The sequence below is a fragment of the Gymnodraco acuticeps genome, unplaced genomic scaffold (genome assembly GCF_902827175.1).
Source record: "Gymnodraco acuticeps unplaced genomic scaffold, fGymAcu1.1, whole genome shotgun sequence".
NCBI classification, from domain to species: Eukaryota; Metazoa; Chordata; class Actinopteri; order Perciformes; family Bathydraconidae; genus Gymnodraco; species Gymnodraco acuticeps.
In genome coordinates this window covers 14,666-32,039 of record NW_022991785.1, presented here as the reverse complement: position 1 = coordinate 32,039, position 17,374 = coordinate 14,666, and the positions used below count along the sequence as shown (strand labels likewise).

The window sequence follows — 17,374 nt, the reverse complement described above, 5'->3', positions numbered from 1 at the left end:
ATATTGGGAGTCGAGTCGTTAGTGTGTTTAGTATGTGGCCGTGTAATAAGCCCAATATGTCGGGTGTTTGGTTTTCCATAACGACCGCCTCGCTGCACTTTATCCCAACAATGTTGATTGTGTATGTATATACATATTTTTATACATATTTGTTTTTGTATTCTGGATTGTGGGAAACCGTATTTCGATCTCTCTGTCTGTACACGCAAACTGAAAGATTGACAATAAAGGGCTTTTATTCAACTTAAAGCAACAGAAGTCCCGATGCGTCACAAACAATGACAGTGAGCTGGAATAAACAACAACAAACAACAGATAGACTCACGTGAGCAGAGGAAGGCATCCTTGCTGTTGAAGGCTTTGCTGCACTGGAAGCACTGGCCCTGACCTGGGGTCAGCGGGGAGAAAAGATGTCCGTTTATCGCCTTCTTCTCCTTCTCCTTCCCATCCTTATCTTTCTCCTTCTCCTGCACAGGTAGAACAGATCAGAGTCAGGCAGTCAGACAAACACCTATAACAACATGTCGGATCTTCTTCTCCTTCTCCTGCACAGGTAGAACAGATCAGAGTCAGGCAGTCAGACAAACACCTATAACAACGCAGGCAGAACAGATCAGAGTCAGGCAGTCAGACAAACAAACACCTATAACAACATGTCGGCTCTTCTTCTCCTTCTCCTGCACAGGTAGAACAGATCAGAGTCAGGCAGTCAGACAAACACCTATAACAACATGTCGGATCTTCTTCTCCTTCTCCTGCACAGGCAGAACAGATCAGAGTCAGGCAGTCAGACAAACACCTATAACAACATGTCGGCTCTTCTTCTCCTTCTCCTGCACAGGCAGAACAGATCAGAGTCAGGCAGTCAGACAAACACCTATAACAACATGTCGGCTTCCATGATCACTGAGATGCAGCGCACAGCAGGGGGCTTCGCTTATTAAGAGATGCTTTATTTAGACTCAACAAATGGCCTCGTTAGGAGACTTTTGGATATTAAAGGGAGTCGGATCAGTTCATCTGATTAGTGGTAATTATAATAAACTTTAACTCAAAATCAGAGTTTCAAAGGGCTTGATAGGTTCTCTATTTGAGATGGAAATGAAATGAAAAATATAGTATAAGTATAAGAAGTAGAAGTTAGAATGTGAAATAAAAATAATGATACTGATGAGAAGTTAAAGTAAGACGTTGAATAAAAAATAAAATAAAATAGAGAAAAATATATTTATTTGAAGTAAGAATTTACATTAAAAAGAAATTCAAATAAAAAAATTATATTAACAATGAAAATACAAATTAAAATGTCCAATAAAAAAATACAAAATAAAAATAGTAGAAATACGAATAAATAAAAATATTTTTATGAACGTAAGAAGATAAAATACATTCTCCAACAAAAAGATGAAATTATATTAAAATATGTATATAAAATAATAATAATAATAATAATAATAATAATAATAATAATGTGCAATACAAATAAAATAATGATAATTACATGACTATAAGAAGTTAACATCTTCATAAAAATAATAATAGAGTAAGAATCTTTAACTCAAAATCAGAGTTTCAAAGGGCTTGATAGATTCTCTATTTGAGATGGAAATAAAATGAAAAATATAAATGTCAAAAATATTCACATAAGTATAAGAAGTTCAAGTTAAAGATGTTTCGATAATGATGAAAAGTTAAAGTAAAACGTTGAATAAAAAATTAAATTAAATAGAGAAAAAAATATGTATTTGAAGTAAGAATGTGCAATCAAAAATTAAATTAAATTAAAGATAAAATAAATTATATTAAATAAAAAATTATATATATTTAAGGTAAATATTTATATAAACGTAAGACGATAAAAAAAAATTGTCCAATCAAATATTTAATTAAATAAACATATGTATATAAACTAAAACAACGAATAATGTGCACACAAAATATGAATAAAATAGGGATATTTGCATGACTATAAGAAGTTAAAATCTTCAAAAAATAATAATAGTGTAAGAATCTACTCAAAAAGTACTCGATAAAAAAGTACAATTCAAACAACAAACAAAGAGGAAGTACATTAGATTAAAATACACAACAGAGAGCAGTATGAACTGACCTAGTAATGATGTGGGGGAAGGGGTTTGAACACAAGACATAAACTGTTAAACCCCAAGGTCCCCGCCGGCGGGTACTTTTTTTTTTTTTTTTTCACGACACTGTGTCTCAGGGGATCTTAATATTTAAGAACCTATTCATGTGTTATACCAGATTAACGGGAATAATCTCAGCTAACTGACGATACAAACCATTTTTACCAAAACAAAACACAAGTCAGAAAATATTGGTGTCTGTAAATGCTACTAGTATACAAACTGTAGTATCATATAATGTCCTTTGTTTTCTGTCATGTTTGTATTAATGTTTGGAACTAATTGAAGCAGGTCACCATTGTAAAAGAGGTCTATGATCTCAATGGGTTTTATCTGTATAAATAAAGGTTTTGAATTGAATTTTGAATTGAAGTCTCATAAGAAGCATCTAAATTACCCCTGAGCGAAAAATGCTAACCTATTACTGCACTGATAATCACTCCTAGCTCCCTTATTACTTATCCTAGGTGCACATCCAACACATCGTTTATGACCGCAAGGAGGCACAGAATCTAACGGTGCCCACCTCAACACTGAAAGATACAAACTCGCGACGTTATCAACAAAAACGTACATCAAAACAAGTGGCGCTAGGTAGCCCACAAAGCTAACATGGCTTACCTTCGTCTTTGTCTGGTCTAAACTGGTCTTCAATGGCATTAAAACGATCAAAACGATGCTGTAGTTAATCCATAGGTTAATCCAATGTGACTGCGTCACCTTTTAAATGTTCTGATAATCCATAAGAAATAAAACGGCTTTTCCGCTGCTTTTTTTTTAACATGAGTGTGTGCGGGACGATTTCCCTTGGATTCTATTGGCTCTAACAGAAAGAGATGTCACATGTCAAAATCGAACAAGGGGGGCCAGAGATAAGAAAAATCCACCCAAATGGCCACAGAAGAGGTTTTTTTTGCTAAATCTGTCTAAAAAGATCAAACATCACTTGTTTTGCATCAATGTTGATACAGGATACTTATTATATGTTGTACTTTGGATTCCTAAAGCGTTTAGTCTACTAAACCCATCATCCAATGTTAGTTTTCACTATAAGTACACAATATCTTTTGGACGGACACTATAATTTACAGTTTTTTTACCATGTTCAATCTGAATTTTCTTTAAAATAAAAAACATCTATATTGATTCTGACTTTTCTACATCCAACTCACAGGTATATCATTACTTTGAAAAAAGATTATTAATTTAACCCTTTTAGAAGGGAAGATATGGTCATTTGTTCTGGGAATGTCATTTTAGAGCCTGAAACCTGAAAAACAGGCTTGGGGCCTAACAGGACGGACAGTAATAAAATATGATATCTATATCATGTAGTTTCCTATATTTTGTAGTTTCCTCAGCTACTGTTCCTCAACCATCCTCATGATGAAACCTCAGGGAGGGTTCAGCTCCTCTTCAGGAAGCATGACTCCAGACGGAGACTCGCTGTCTGGGAATCAAATCTGTGACCTTTCCATAACAGCTGAGAACGAGGTCATCCTCAGCTGTTGGTCATCTCTGAGCGCAGAGCTGAATCATAATCACCGTGAAGCCCAGCCGGGAGAACAGAGCTGCTTTTCTCCTGCATGGCATCACAGAGCCTCCACCCAAACCCAGAGGAAACGGGAAGTGGAGTTTCCAGCTTTCTTAATGGCCGCCGCGGGCCTCTTGGTTAGAGGAGACCGCAGAGTTCTGACACACTGCAGCTCATTCAGATATGGCATGGTTTAAAGAGGCCCTATTCTGCTTTTTCCGGGTGTTCTCTTTCCTGTAGTGTGTTTTATAGGTTTTTGTGCATGTTAATGGTCTGCAAAGGCTACAATCCCACTCCATTGGACTCCTTTGTTTATTTCCTTAACATATTGACATCATTATGCGCTTCTATTGGCTTCAACATATTGTACATGATAGGCTAAGGGGCGGGACATCTTTAAGCTGTTGACCAATCACAACAGAACCGGCCAGCCGGCCAGCTAACCAATCTTTAAAGTAGAGACACTACATACTGATATACACCTGAACATCAGCAGGAGAGGACTCTTTAAAGTAGAGACACTACATACTGATATACACCTGAACATCAGCAGGCGAGGACTCTTTAAAGTAGAGACACTACATACTAATATACACCTGAACATCAGCAGGAGAGGACTCTTTAAAGTAGAGACACTACATACTGATATACACCTGAACATCAGCAGGAGAGGACTCTTTAAAGTAGAGACACTACATACTGATATACACCTGAACATCAGCAGGAGAGGACTCTTTAAAGTAGAGACACTACATACTGATATACACCTGAACATCAGCAGGAGAGGACTCTTTAAGTAGAGACACTACATACTGATATACACCTGAACATCAGCAGGAGAGGACTCTTTAAAGTAGAGACACTACATACTGATATACACCTGAACATCAGCAGGAGAGGACTCTTTAAAGTAGAGACACTACATACTGATATACACCTGAACATCAGCAGGAGATGACTCTTTAAAGTAGAGACACTACATACTGATATACACCTGAACATCAGCAGGAGAGGACTCTTTAAAGTAGAGACACTACATACTGATATACACCTGAACATCAGCAGGAGAGGACTCTTTAAAGTAGAGACACTACATACTGATATACACCTGAACATCAGCAGGAGAGGACTCTTTAAAGTAGAGACACTACATACTGATATACACCTGAACATCAGCAGGAGAGGACTCTTTAAAGTAGAGACACTACATACTGATATACACCTGAACATCAGCAGGAGAGGACTCTTTAAAGTAGAGACACTACATACTGATATACACCTGAACATCAGCAGGAGAGGACTCTTTAAAGTAGAGCATTTGAAGACTTGAATAAGAAGTCTTTATCATGAATTATTATTTAGAACAGTAAACAACTTTATTCATCCAACACTACAAATATTATAATGTCATGCATTTAATAATATATGACACATGGAGTTTCTTTAAGTACTTTTTATTTTCATTTGACTTTTGTCTACTATTTCTGATCACACCTTTGTACTTTTACACAAGTGGGCTTTTAAAAGCTGTCTTTTAACGCGTATTGTGACTTTTACTTAAGTAAAGGACGTGAATACTTCCTCATTCTCACTTCCTGCAACAGCTGCTTAACCAAAGCTGGTCTAACACTTCCAAAAACTAGAAACCACAGTATCTTATTTCAATAATCATTTTTCTTTTAAATATGATGCTTCACAAATATAGCAAGGACGACCAATTATTTTTAAGTTAATACTTTTTTTAGGATTTTTATATTTTGGCTAAAAGCGTTCAGAACAGGAGTAACCACTAGCGACATTTAAACAACTGAATTAAGCAAACATACTTGAAAAAGGAACCTTGTGGCTCCCTGCCAAATGCCAGTCGGTGTACATCACTGCTGTCTTCATTTTTTTTAGCTCGTTTAGATTTTGGCCACAAGCATTCAGAAGTAACCTCTTACGACAGATTCAAACAGAAAGAGTGAAGGACACTTTAACCGGCGACGACTTCACTGGAAAACAAGACATCGGCTCATACGGCTGCAACGAGCCTTTTAACACTAGGACAGTCACAACTATGAACTATATTAGCCTACCTCCAGCCAACATCTCCACCTTAGTGAGAAGCCATGGCTCCCTGCGAACCTCCTGTACAACATCGCTGTCCGTCTGTGTGTGTGTGTGTGTGTGTTTGTGTGTCTGTCTGTCTGATACCAGCTGTGAGGCTCCATCAGGAGAAAGGCGATGAGGAAGTGAGCCTCTGTTACTGCAATGACCCTCTGCTGAAGACGCTGTTTCAAAACTGCACAAACGACATCCTCTTAAAGAACACTGAGACTGTGGAGAAACTGAAGCACAACTCAAAAGAGAAGAGCTTTAAGAAGTAGCTTTGTCATCTTTAACAGGTTTCCACAAGCAGTGTCTATGGAGGAGTTCCAGACCGTTGACATGCAAAGAAATGGGTGAAGAAATATCAAGAAAGGCGCAAAGAAATAAAAAAAACGTCCTAAAATGTGTGGAAAATGTCAGATATATGTGAATAAATGATAAAACATGTACTGTTAATCTCCCCAAACGTATGTTAGTTAGTTAGGTTTACTAATCCTATTTTCACCATCCAAAGCAATAGGAATAACATACATTCAGTTTGGAAAAGGGCGTGTGAACAAGGAGGCTGGATTACGAGCAAACACGGCAAAAATCGAATGTTTTTCATATCTTTGATTTTAAAAAGTCACGTCCATTTCAATCTGATAGTTAAAAGTGGTGTGTGACAGGTCTGAGGTCGCTGAGGTGGCTTCGTTGGTTGTCACTGAATATTTGTAATATATACAGTATATTATGGATGCAATCCAATAACCAGGTGTCAATTTCAACATCAACGTTTTTAAATGGTCTTATTATCGGCAAAACCACGATCCATACGGCTGACCTGTGGCTCTGTTCTGTCTCTTTAAAAGCAGACTGAGGTTAGAGAAGAGATTATATAAACCACAGCTCCAGCTTCCTGTTTCACTTCCTGTTCGCCCTCTGTGTCTCTCTGCAACGCCTGCACTATCGCACAGTTTAAGCTTATATCTGGACCCACTTTGCCCCAAACAGGACTTTTTATGAGGGTAATTTTAAAATCTAAATATTGACGGTTTAATTAACAAATGTCTGTCTATATGTTGGTGTCGTGCACATGTGCCTAATCCTAATGGGCTCTCAAAAGACACAATAAAGCAGTTGCAGTGGTGAAACATGTTTTGATGTTGTGAAAGTAAGTCTTATGTCATTGCTCGGGCTTTAATGAAATAGCGCCTACGCTATGCAGAAATAAATCTGCCTAAAAAGGTCATTTCTTCTGAGGTTTTTCATCGTCATCCGACCAGAAAATCCACATACATTGATGTCATTTTACTAAAAGAACATATCATATGTCCTTGTAGACAGGACAGTGAAACAGAAAGCAATCCTCAGTGTCAGTATTACGCAGTGGCGAACCGTCACGGTATGCAGAGAATACCCTGGAACACTCGGATAAAACAAACAAAACATCGATTTAATTAAATAAATAAAATGTAATAAAATGAATAAATGAGAATCGTATCCGTGTTGTTGATCTGTAATATCACAGTGTTACGTTGATTTGTTTGTCCTTCTCGGACCATGCACTACGCATTTCAGTGGTTTTGTGTTAGAAAAGAAAGCAACCAATCAGATCTTGTTCTGGGTCTCTGGGTAGAATATCCTTCACCAAGGTATTCTACATCCTTGATCGAATGCTCTGGCCGTTGCACTGAATGAGAGCGTGCGTTTGGACTGACAGTTTGATCAACCAATCATATATTGATTTGTAGCCAATGGGCGTGTTCTTTCAGAGTTCCCCTCGGTTCCAGGGTATTCTAGAAGGCCCGCTAGTTAACTGGCTCGAGACAGAGGATCTAGATGAATGTGACGAAGCAATTCATGCCGTTTTATTGGTTTTAACGTTGAAATGCCAAGTGCAACATGTGAAGAGGAAGTTGTTGCGGAATTGTTGTGAGTACCGTTTTCAAGACGACAATTCAGTGAACGGCGGGGGGGGTGTGTCTACAGACAGGGCCGCGGTTCGCCACTGGTATACACACACACACACACACACCCCCCCCCACACACACACACCACACACACACACACACACACACACACACACACACACACACACACACACACACACACACACACACACACACACACACACACACACACACACACACACACACACACACACACACACACACACACACACACACACACACACACACACACACACACACACACACACACACACACACACACACACACACACACACACACACACACACACACACACACACACACACACAAAAGTGTGTGCTTCTCCTTTTTGTATTTGCAAAACAAATGTCTTGATGTCAAACAGCATGATGTCACCACTGAGTGTTTCATAGCGGTGCTGAGTCATGTCCTATCATTATGTAAATAACTTTGAGTACTAAATGTAATTAAATGTCCGGAAAATATGTGGGAAATGTCTGATATATAATTGAAACATTTCCTAAAAATAAGTAATAAAATGCCTACATTGTTTTTTCATCAAATGTCTGAAGAGCAAATGGAAAAAGTTTGGAAAGTATGAGAAATATTAGAAAAAATACGTGAAAAAATGTCCTATAAATATGTGAATAAACCTCTGAAATATAATTAAAAATGTCTGAAATATGGGAGATTTCTTTGGGGAAATATGTAATAAATGTCTGAATAATATGTGCAAAATGTCAAAGGTATAATAATATAAATAAACTATGTAAAATATGTAAAATGTATGAAATATAGGTCAAATAATAGATCGAAAATATGTATGGTCAACATATATGTAAAAAAATGCAGAATAAATGATCAATGCATTTTGAAAGTGTGTTAGTTTCTCTTTAAAGGAGTAGCAGGAGGGCAACACACTTCACATGAGACACAGTACAGTCTGTAGGGGATAGTAGATGTTTGAAGGATAATGAAACTCGTACCCTGGTTTTCTTGTACATCTTGTTCTTGAGGTAGCTGAACGTCCGGCTGACTTTCGTCGTACTCTTTCCATCAGCGTCGCTGCGCAGAGGGCCGGGCTCCTCCTCTGATATACTGCAACACACACACACACTTAATATATATCCTCTTACAGCTGCATTCATACCTGTTCACACATTCCTGAAGCAGCTCTTTACAGCACTATAAAGGTCCTGTAGAGAACCACAGCCACACAGTGCCTTTATAGGACTATAAAAGGTGCAGCTGCCGTGTGTGTGTGTGTGTGTGTGTGTGTGTGTGTGTGTGTGTGTGTGTGTGTGTGTGTGTGTGTGTGTGTGTGTGTGTGTGTGTGTGTGTGTGTGTGTGTGTGTGTGTGTGTGTGTGTTGGACCGACCTGTATGCTAGTGACCCAGAGGCGCTGGAAAACGACCTCATACCTGGAGAGAAATGAGAGGAAGTCAGCGGTAAAGATTCATTAAAAAACCATACAAATAAAAAAAACTGGAGAAGTTTTTTATTTACTGTGTTTTTGGAAGTTCTCCCTCTCCCCTCTGAGTACAATCTCAGCTTGAGGTTGACCGCACTTACCACCAGGTTATTCTCTATTTACCTGAACTTTGAGTAAGTTAGACTTCTAGGTGAGACGTTAAAAAATACCTTGAATACCAGATTAAAATGTAATTAATGCTAGGGCAAAAAGTGCAATTCAAATATATGATGTCAATATAAATATTCACTTAATCCTACAATGAAAGAGCTCTAAGGATGTGCAGCTACTCATCTGGAAGAAGGTCTCCAACATTTGTTAAAATGTCCAAAAATGAGGTAAAAAATGGAAAGTTACATAGAAAGTGTCTTAAATAATTGAACATTTAATACAATCTCTACAAATGACTGGGGAAATGTCTGGAAATAATAAAAACATATCCTAAAATGATGTGAAAGAAATAAAAAAGTGATGTAAAAATAGGAATACCCTAAAAAATATACAAAAAAAGTGTATAAAAGTAAAATATGTGAGTTTTTGGCTGATGAATACGTAATGCACGCCCTCCTGTCCTTCAACAGCTACCTGTAGCGTCCAGGTGTTAGCATTAGCTCCTCTCACTGTGTGTGTGTGTGTGTGTGTGTGTGTGTGTGTGTGTGTGTGTGTGTGTGTGGTGTGTGTGTGTGTGTGTGTGTGGCTGTGTGTGTGTGTGTGTGTGTGGCTGTGTGTGTGTGTGTGGTTGTGTGGATGTGTGTGTGGCTATGTGTGTGTGTGGTTGTGTGGATGTGTGTGTGGCTGTGTGTGTGTGTGTGGATGTGTGTGTGTGGCTGTGTGTGTGTGTGTGGCTGTGTGTGTGTGTGTGGCTGTGTGTGTGTGTGGCTGTGTGTGTGTGTGTGGCTGTGTGTGGCTGTGGGTGTGCTGTGTGTGTGTGTGTGTGTGTGTGTGTGTGTGTGTGTGTGTGTGTGTGTGTGTGTGTGTGTGTGTGTGTGTGTGTGTGTGTGTGTGTGTGTGTGTGTGTGTGTGTGTGTGTGTGTGTGTGTGTGTTTGAGCCAATAACAGAACGGCTCTCACTGTGTTTGAGCCAATAACAGAGCGGCTCTGGATGGACCCTCACTGAGGCCAGGAGCCGGAGCTCAAAGTGTTTCAAAGAGTTTCCTTTGATCCGGTGCCGGGACACTAATGGCTGCTGGAGACCGGCTCCAACAAATATCTGACTGCAACACATCGAACCTCGTGAACTCTCAATACACACTTTTCCTTTTCATGCAGTATTTTAAGGTCAGATTTCCTGCCAAACTGTTTCTATCTGTTACTTAATCTCTGACCTAGTTGTGTTTCTTTCTGATTTCACATCAAGGCAAACACTGCAGGCTTTGCCCAGAAATCACCACACATTCTTTTGAATCCGTTAAACGTAGCTATACACCTTCCCAGGCAATCGTTTCTCTCTCCTCTGACCTGCTCTGCATCAGAGAGGCAAATCTTAAACAGGATGATGAGGGAAAAGTGTGGTCTGTGTTTCTACTGGGGCAATGAGAAAGAACTGGCCATATTAATGTGAAAAGTGCACAAGTTTACGGTATGACTCCAAGAGGCTTTTTTGTGCATCTCACCGTGCTACATATAGCTACCAAATACCAAATGCAGTGGCGAGCCGTCAGGGCCCTCTAGGCCCTCTGTGAGGGCTTAAGATATTCTACAAAATAATATTTAAAAACATTAAAAAAAAAAATATATTGGTTTATATATTTTTGTAGTTATATTTTTCATTAGTTTTATCAAAATAACTTGATTTAATTGTATTTCAAATAACATTTCCAAAGAAATAAATCCTTCGAATCTGCCTATTCAGTTTCTGTTGGAATGTGAAGAGTTAAATGAAAGAAGCTCGTCTCTGCGAGTGAAGAGAGGAGCTGTTGGACGTCCAGGCGGTCCAGCTATGAATTCACAGAGGGCCAGCTATAGTAGCTGAACGAGAGAGTAATGTCAAATGACAGTACAATTGACCAATCATATCTTCCCTCTAAATGGGTGGGTGTTATTATCGCGGACTTTATGACAAGTTCCGCCCGCTGTGAAACTTTTCTTGTTTCCATAACAACAACAACTTCCTGTCAACAGCGTTAACTCGCCTTCAAAATAAAAGCATGCCAAATTACACTTAAAACATACAACTGCAACGAAAGTAACAAACACAATGCAATATCCTTTTCAATTTCAAAGAACACAAATAGGGTTATCTACAGGTGTTGTTTTGTGTGGTCGAGGGTCGCTTTCATTGATGCGTTTTGCACCCCGGGCCGTTGTTTTGATATTCCGCTGAAGTATACGCTGTGACGTAATAACTCGAGGGAAGGGGTGGGGGTCAGAGGGCCTAGGTATAAAAGTCACGGCTCGCCACTGATCAAATGTAGAGGTAGAACTTCAATGAGGGGCTGCCTTTTGGCAACTTGTATGGGGCGAGTTTTTAGCGAGAGTCCGAGAACGCGACCATGAACATATAACATGTAAAAGTGTAAAGTTTAAAAGGTAAGGCCTTCAAAAATGTGATTTACTTCCAGGAGAACTTAATAATGAAAACCAAAGCGATCATAATAGGTCCTCCGTTCTTTTCTGGCCCTAACAATAATATAAATATCTCACATGTGTTTCTTTTTCTGCTTCTTGAGAAAATATATGGTTACAGGGCTGACATGATACTACATTATTTCATACATAAAACATATAACTCCACAAATCAGAAAAACAAAGAAAAAGAAAGAAAAACTGATAAACAATCATTTATAGGATGCAGTCAACAGATAACAAATGCACAAATCATTCTCATGAGAACATGGATGGTCATATCTAACCAGAAGCTCACTATCATTGTGTCTTAGGTTTTATATCTTATACCCAATGGTCCCATCTTGATTCCTAATGTTTTGGGTCCTTCATTGGGTCCAGATAGGAAACTACTGACGCTCTAACACCACAGCTATTCTCTAGTGTTGCTACGTCTACAGATCATCACTTACTCAGGTTGTCCTCATCATCACTAGATGAAGATTCCCCGTAAAGGAACTGAGACTTAGATTTGATGAGGGGGAAGTTGAAAGAGAAAGAAATTCTCCTCTTACGCCTCAGGTGTCCCACAGCTGGGGGGGGCAGGAAGGAAGGAAGGAAGACAGAAAGACAGCAGGACACTTATTAAATACAATTAAGAAATGTTATATACACAGCGGGGAGAAGGAGGGAGACATGTCCAGGTAAAGAGACACTGTAACGCCTAAGAAACATGAACCTAACCTAAAAGGTGGTGTAGAAATCAGATTCAGTTTTTTACAGGTGTTATTCTTAGACCTCTGCTCAGGTTGATAAATGATACGAATATAAAGGTATAACCTCGCCAACCCTAACAGGTGGAGCAACATTTATAAGATATATAGCTTTCACTCTTTATCACCCGTCATTTTGATATCTTCAGATTTGAAGGCAGGTTATAGAGAGATGATGACAGGGTGTAACCATGACTGTTCACTCACCATCGAGGTCTCTCTGGCTGATGGCCAGCATGGACACAGACTTGGTGAGAGGGAGGGCCATCGGGGGACAGCTGTTCCTCAGGGGCCGATAGCGCCTCGATTTCTGCACCCAAACACACTTCAGTCAAACTCAGTGCATTAAGAAGAGGAACCAGAACACTGATCATAACGTGTGTTTATGGAGCACTTCTCATTCAATAGGTGCACCGACAGAACTCACACGCTGACTTTAGAAGTGTTTATAAAAAAGACTACAAGATAATGAATGAAAAGCTCATTTAGAAAGCTGTGTCTTTATGTCTAGCAGCCACTCAAACAGGAAACAGGAAACTCAATGAATGATTTTTGATGAGGAGCCGCCGGAGGAAAAGCATGTTTATTAATTCCTACTAATCTGCTCACTGAAGTTCCCCTCGATGTTTACGAGTGTTGTTGTTTGTGTACGAGCTTTACAAACACATCTCCCTCTCGTGTGAATTAGACCGAGGACGCTTTTAAGGATCCCTCAGGACTGCGAGACATTATGAGGATAAGATATCTGAAGGATAGAAGTGTGTGTGTGTGTGTGTTCAAAGATTCAAATGTTTTATTGTCATTTGCACAAAGCTACAGTGTAGAAATGACAATGTAATTGTTCTGACCTGAGCTCCTCCAACAACATATATAATAAAATACAAAAATACAAAATAGTGCAAGAAGTCTATTTACATGTCAATAGAAAATGATATGTGCGTTTGTGTGTGTGCATCTCTGTCTGTCTGTATGTGTGTGTGTGTGTGTGTGTGTCCTAGCATTACTATCCTTGTGGGGACCTAAATCTGTTTACAGTCATGTGTGGGGACTTGCCTTCCTTATGGGGACATAAGGGTGTGTGTGTGTGTGTGCGTGCGTGTGTGTGTGTGTGTGTGTGTGTGTAAGCTGTCTTTGGCTCTTTTCTGCTGTAACAAATGTAAATGCCCCCTCTGTGGGACGAATAAAGGTATTCTGATTCTGAGTGTGTGTGTGTGTGTGTGTGTGTGTGTGTGTGTGTGTGTGTGTGTGTGTGTGTGTGTGTGTGTGTGTGTGTGTGTGTGTGTGTGTGTGTGTGTGTGTGTGTGTGTGTGTGTGTGTGTGTGTGTGTGTGTGTGTGTGTGTGTGTGTGTGCTGACCCTCTGCTCCTCCTGGATCTCGCTCAGAGACACCAGTGATCCCCGGTAATCTTGTCTCCTCGAGGGCTCCAGGACTCTGAGGGGCCTCTGAGCTGTGACCGGGGCCCTCAGATCCTCCTGGATCCCGCTGAGACCCTCCAGGCTGTAGCTGTGGGGACAGAAAGAGGACAGAGGTTACTTAAAGCTCATGCTATATCTGAACAATATATTACAGGGCCATATGTATACCAAACAGATCACCCATCGCAGCCTCAGACCCCTCTGTTTCAGCCCCGTTAGAGGGGTTTATCACTTCTCCTGCGCACACTGACACCATGTCCCACATCTCATTGACAGTCGCCCTCCTAAAACTTGTCTTTTTTCCAATGGCTATGTAGAAAGCACAAGAGCGCCAACACCAGTTTCAGATGTCAATCAGTCATTACATGAATGCACATAATGTTTACAATCATTTCGTTTTTCATTACTGCACATATTTTATTCCAATTCTATTTCTACGATTTCAATCATATTCAATGTAAATACTGCTATATGTTTTTATATATTTTTAATGTTATTATAGTTTTCTTCAAGTAGTTTTCTACATGTGTTTTTTAGGGCTGTCAAATGATTAACATTTGTAATCAGATTAATCACAGCTTAAAAATTAATTAAACATGATTAATCACCATTCAAACTATGTCCAAAATATGTCATTTCTTTATGTATATTGTTGTGGGAATGGAAAGATAAATGAAAGAAGGCGGATATATCCATTTAACATAGCCTACAGTATGTATGTTTATTATAACATTTTTCTGTGTGTCAAAATGAAAGACAGCCCACACACCTATCAATCATCAAACCGTGGGGTCTTAATTCATTACGTGTTGATTTCTATCAACGGGGGAGTACTTCAGGAAAGTCGACGGGGGGGGGGGGCTAGTGGAGTACTTCGTGACCACAGAGTGTGAACGTTGTGATCAGCTGTTTTAACGCAGTTCTCCAGTGAAGGGGGGGAGTCTCCCTCCGCAGCCGGTTGGTGTAGTTTTGGCACAATTCCGTTGTACAGACCGACGTTAACAGCAGCCTGTCTGTGCACACGGAGACCGACTCTGTCGTCCGGTGATCTAACCGCCTTCTGGAAAAGCTTCACAAGTACGTATACGCAAATGCACTTTGAGACACAAGTGACAGACAGTACACATTTGAAATTACGCACATAACCTGCGTACCAGTTATGTGCACCCCTGTACTACAGCAAAAGTATTCTCCGTCTGGACTTCCTGCAACAACACCACACCGTTATCTTGATTCTGATTGGCCAGAAGACATTATCAAAGATGTTCTATTGAGAAGACGATCACTACGTGACAAAAGTTTTCAAAACCGTTTCTGGTCTTCGGTATTTCCAGACAAGTGGCTACTGAAATCAATCTTACTAACTGCTGTCTGTGCAATTCTCGGCGAGAGTTGGCGGACTTTATTTTGCTTACTTTAACATCATTTTTCATGGTGGGGCTAAGCCATTTCTTGGTATGGGTGTAGCCTACCCCAGCCATACCCTGGCGCTGCCACTGGTGGGATGTATGGGGCGGGCCATTCTGCGCATGCGTTACATGCGTTAAATATTTTAACGCAATTAATTCAAAAAATTAATTACCGCCGTTAACGCGATAATTTTGACAGCATTAGTTTTTAATTGTTGTTTTTGTATCTATGCACCACGACACCAAGCCAAATTCCTTGTGCGTGTCAACCTTCCTGGTGATAAACCTGATTCTGATCAAAACAACACAGCACAAGCTACCGAGGTGCACATTTAGGATGGAAAGTAAGAGAAAGAAAAGGAGATGCAACTACAACAAAGTATGGGAAAGTATTTGGGGGAAGCCAGAGGAGAGACATCCACAGTGAGGTCTTTACCATTTAAAGTGCTTAAAGAATATGTTTATAAGTGAGACTCTACATCTCAAAGGAAATGCCTGACTCAGGATTTCCCAACATATAAGGAAGCAGCAGCCGCTGACATTCATCAGCTGCGACCATTTCTTTGTTTTGAATAATTGTAAATAAACCTTAACTTGTTAAAAGAAGTCAGCTGTGAAATTGGTGCAGTGACTGTGTTTGAGTTAGAGCTGTACAATTTGTAAAGTAAGTAAATATGGAGAAATTGCCATTGTTTTTACTCATATGGCGATTATATTGACTCCATTCACAATATTGGAGAGGTTGATTATTTTACCCTGTCGCTGCGGCTCAGACACACAGGGAGGGATTTGTGTTTTTGAAAAACACTCGTTATCGTCATGTCAGGTTTTTGGTGGATTCAATCAAGTCTTGGATTGCAGAGTATGAATGTCCTCTTGCTATTTTCAGTTCATAAATACTTGTGTAAAGTTTGTGAAGGCAGGAGGAAAGCTTCCGCGATCACTGTATCCTCTCCGTTCCTGCAAACCCCGCCCCCTCCTGAAAATAATGAGTGACAGGCTGATGGTGACCCGATAGAAACTTTATTATTCACTTAATCACTGATTGCGATATGATGAAGCTAACTTAGTCTCATACATTCATTGGATGTATGTAACAGTAAGACAGAGAATAAGTGTGCACCCACATGCACTATTTTAGTTTTTATAATGCTGTTGTAAATACTCCTGGTGTCTGCTGTGTTCAGACTCAAGTCATGTGTGTGATGCCTCATTCAGGACATTCAGTGTCCTTTGCTGCTAGAAGCTGCAGCTAGACTGCAGAATTAGTTTTTTGTTTTTGAGGATGGAGCCATTTCACACACAGATATAGGGAGGCTAGACCATACAGTTGATTTATTATGGTTTATAATTTAATGTCAAGACGAAGAAGAAGAAGAAAAAGATGGCTGAACTGTTCAGTGTTAATCCTGTGGAGATGGAGGTTATAAATCTCCAAAATCATGTTCAGCTGAAGTCTCAGCAAAACTCACAACATTTCTGGAGCCTTGTAGACCCAGAAAACTATAAGAACATTCACCAAGCAGCACTGAACACGTCTGCTTTATTTGGTTCGGTTCTACAGACCTTTGTGAAGCAGCTTTTTCTGACATGAAATCTAAATACAGAACAAGACTGATCAACATTTAAATGACTCTATTAGAGTGAACCTAAGTGGGTCCAGCATACACCTCCATGCAGCGCCATTCATCTCACTGACTGTGAAAAAGAGTGAATGCACTTATTTGACCATAAGTGCATAAGATGCTTGTCAGGTGGTGATTAAGGACATGTATGTGAATTCTCAGTGATGTACTCACTATGTGAGCCATAATAATATGCGAGACATTGTCGTTTTCTTGGACCTTGATGTGAAGTTAAGATTTGTGATAAGCTTTAGGTTTTGCAATTTCGTACGTGTACAAAAGTATAGCTTAATTCAACTGATGAGCGCTATGTGAATAAATGTAAGCGATGTGATGCAAGTAGCTCTTGGCCACTTTCCTTTTTTCAAAGTAGCTCTCAGATGAAGAAAGGTTGGAGACCCCTGGTGTAAACAGATTTAGGTCCCCACAAGTATAG

The 17,374-nt window shown here is 39.6% G+C and overlaps 1 protein-coding gene across 1 annotated transcript in view; it reads right to left on the bottom strand.

Moving 5' to 3' along the window:
* Positions 1–230: 230 nt before the first annotated feature.
* LOC117535207 (A-kinase anchor protein 13-like) overlaps positions 231–17,374 on the bottom strand; it is a gene marked incomplete at its 5' end in the record, with an annotated part of 28,643 nt that continues 11,499 nt past the window's right edge. The window contains 5 exons of the mRNA XM_034199596.1: positions 231–467; positions 8,688–8,799; positions 9,080–9,122; positions 12,697–12,799; positions 13,845–13,992. Of these exons, the coding sequence (XP_034055487.1) occupies positions 270–467; positions 8,688–8,799; positions 9,080–9,122; positions 12,697–12,799; positions 13,845–13,992 (604 nt within the window). The remainder of the gene's footprint in view (positions 468–8,687; positions 8,800–9,079; positions 9,123–12,696; positions 12,800–13,844; positions 13,993–17,374) is intronic.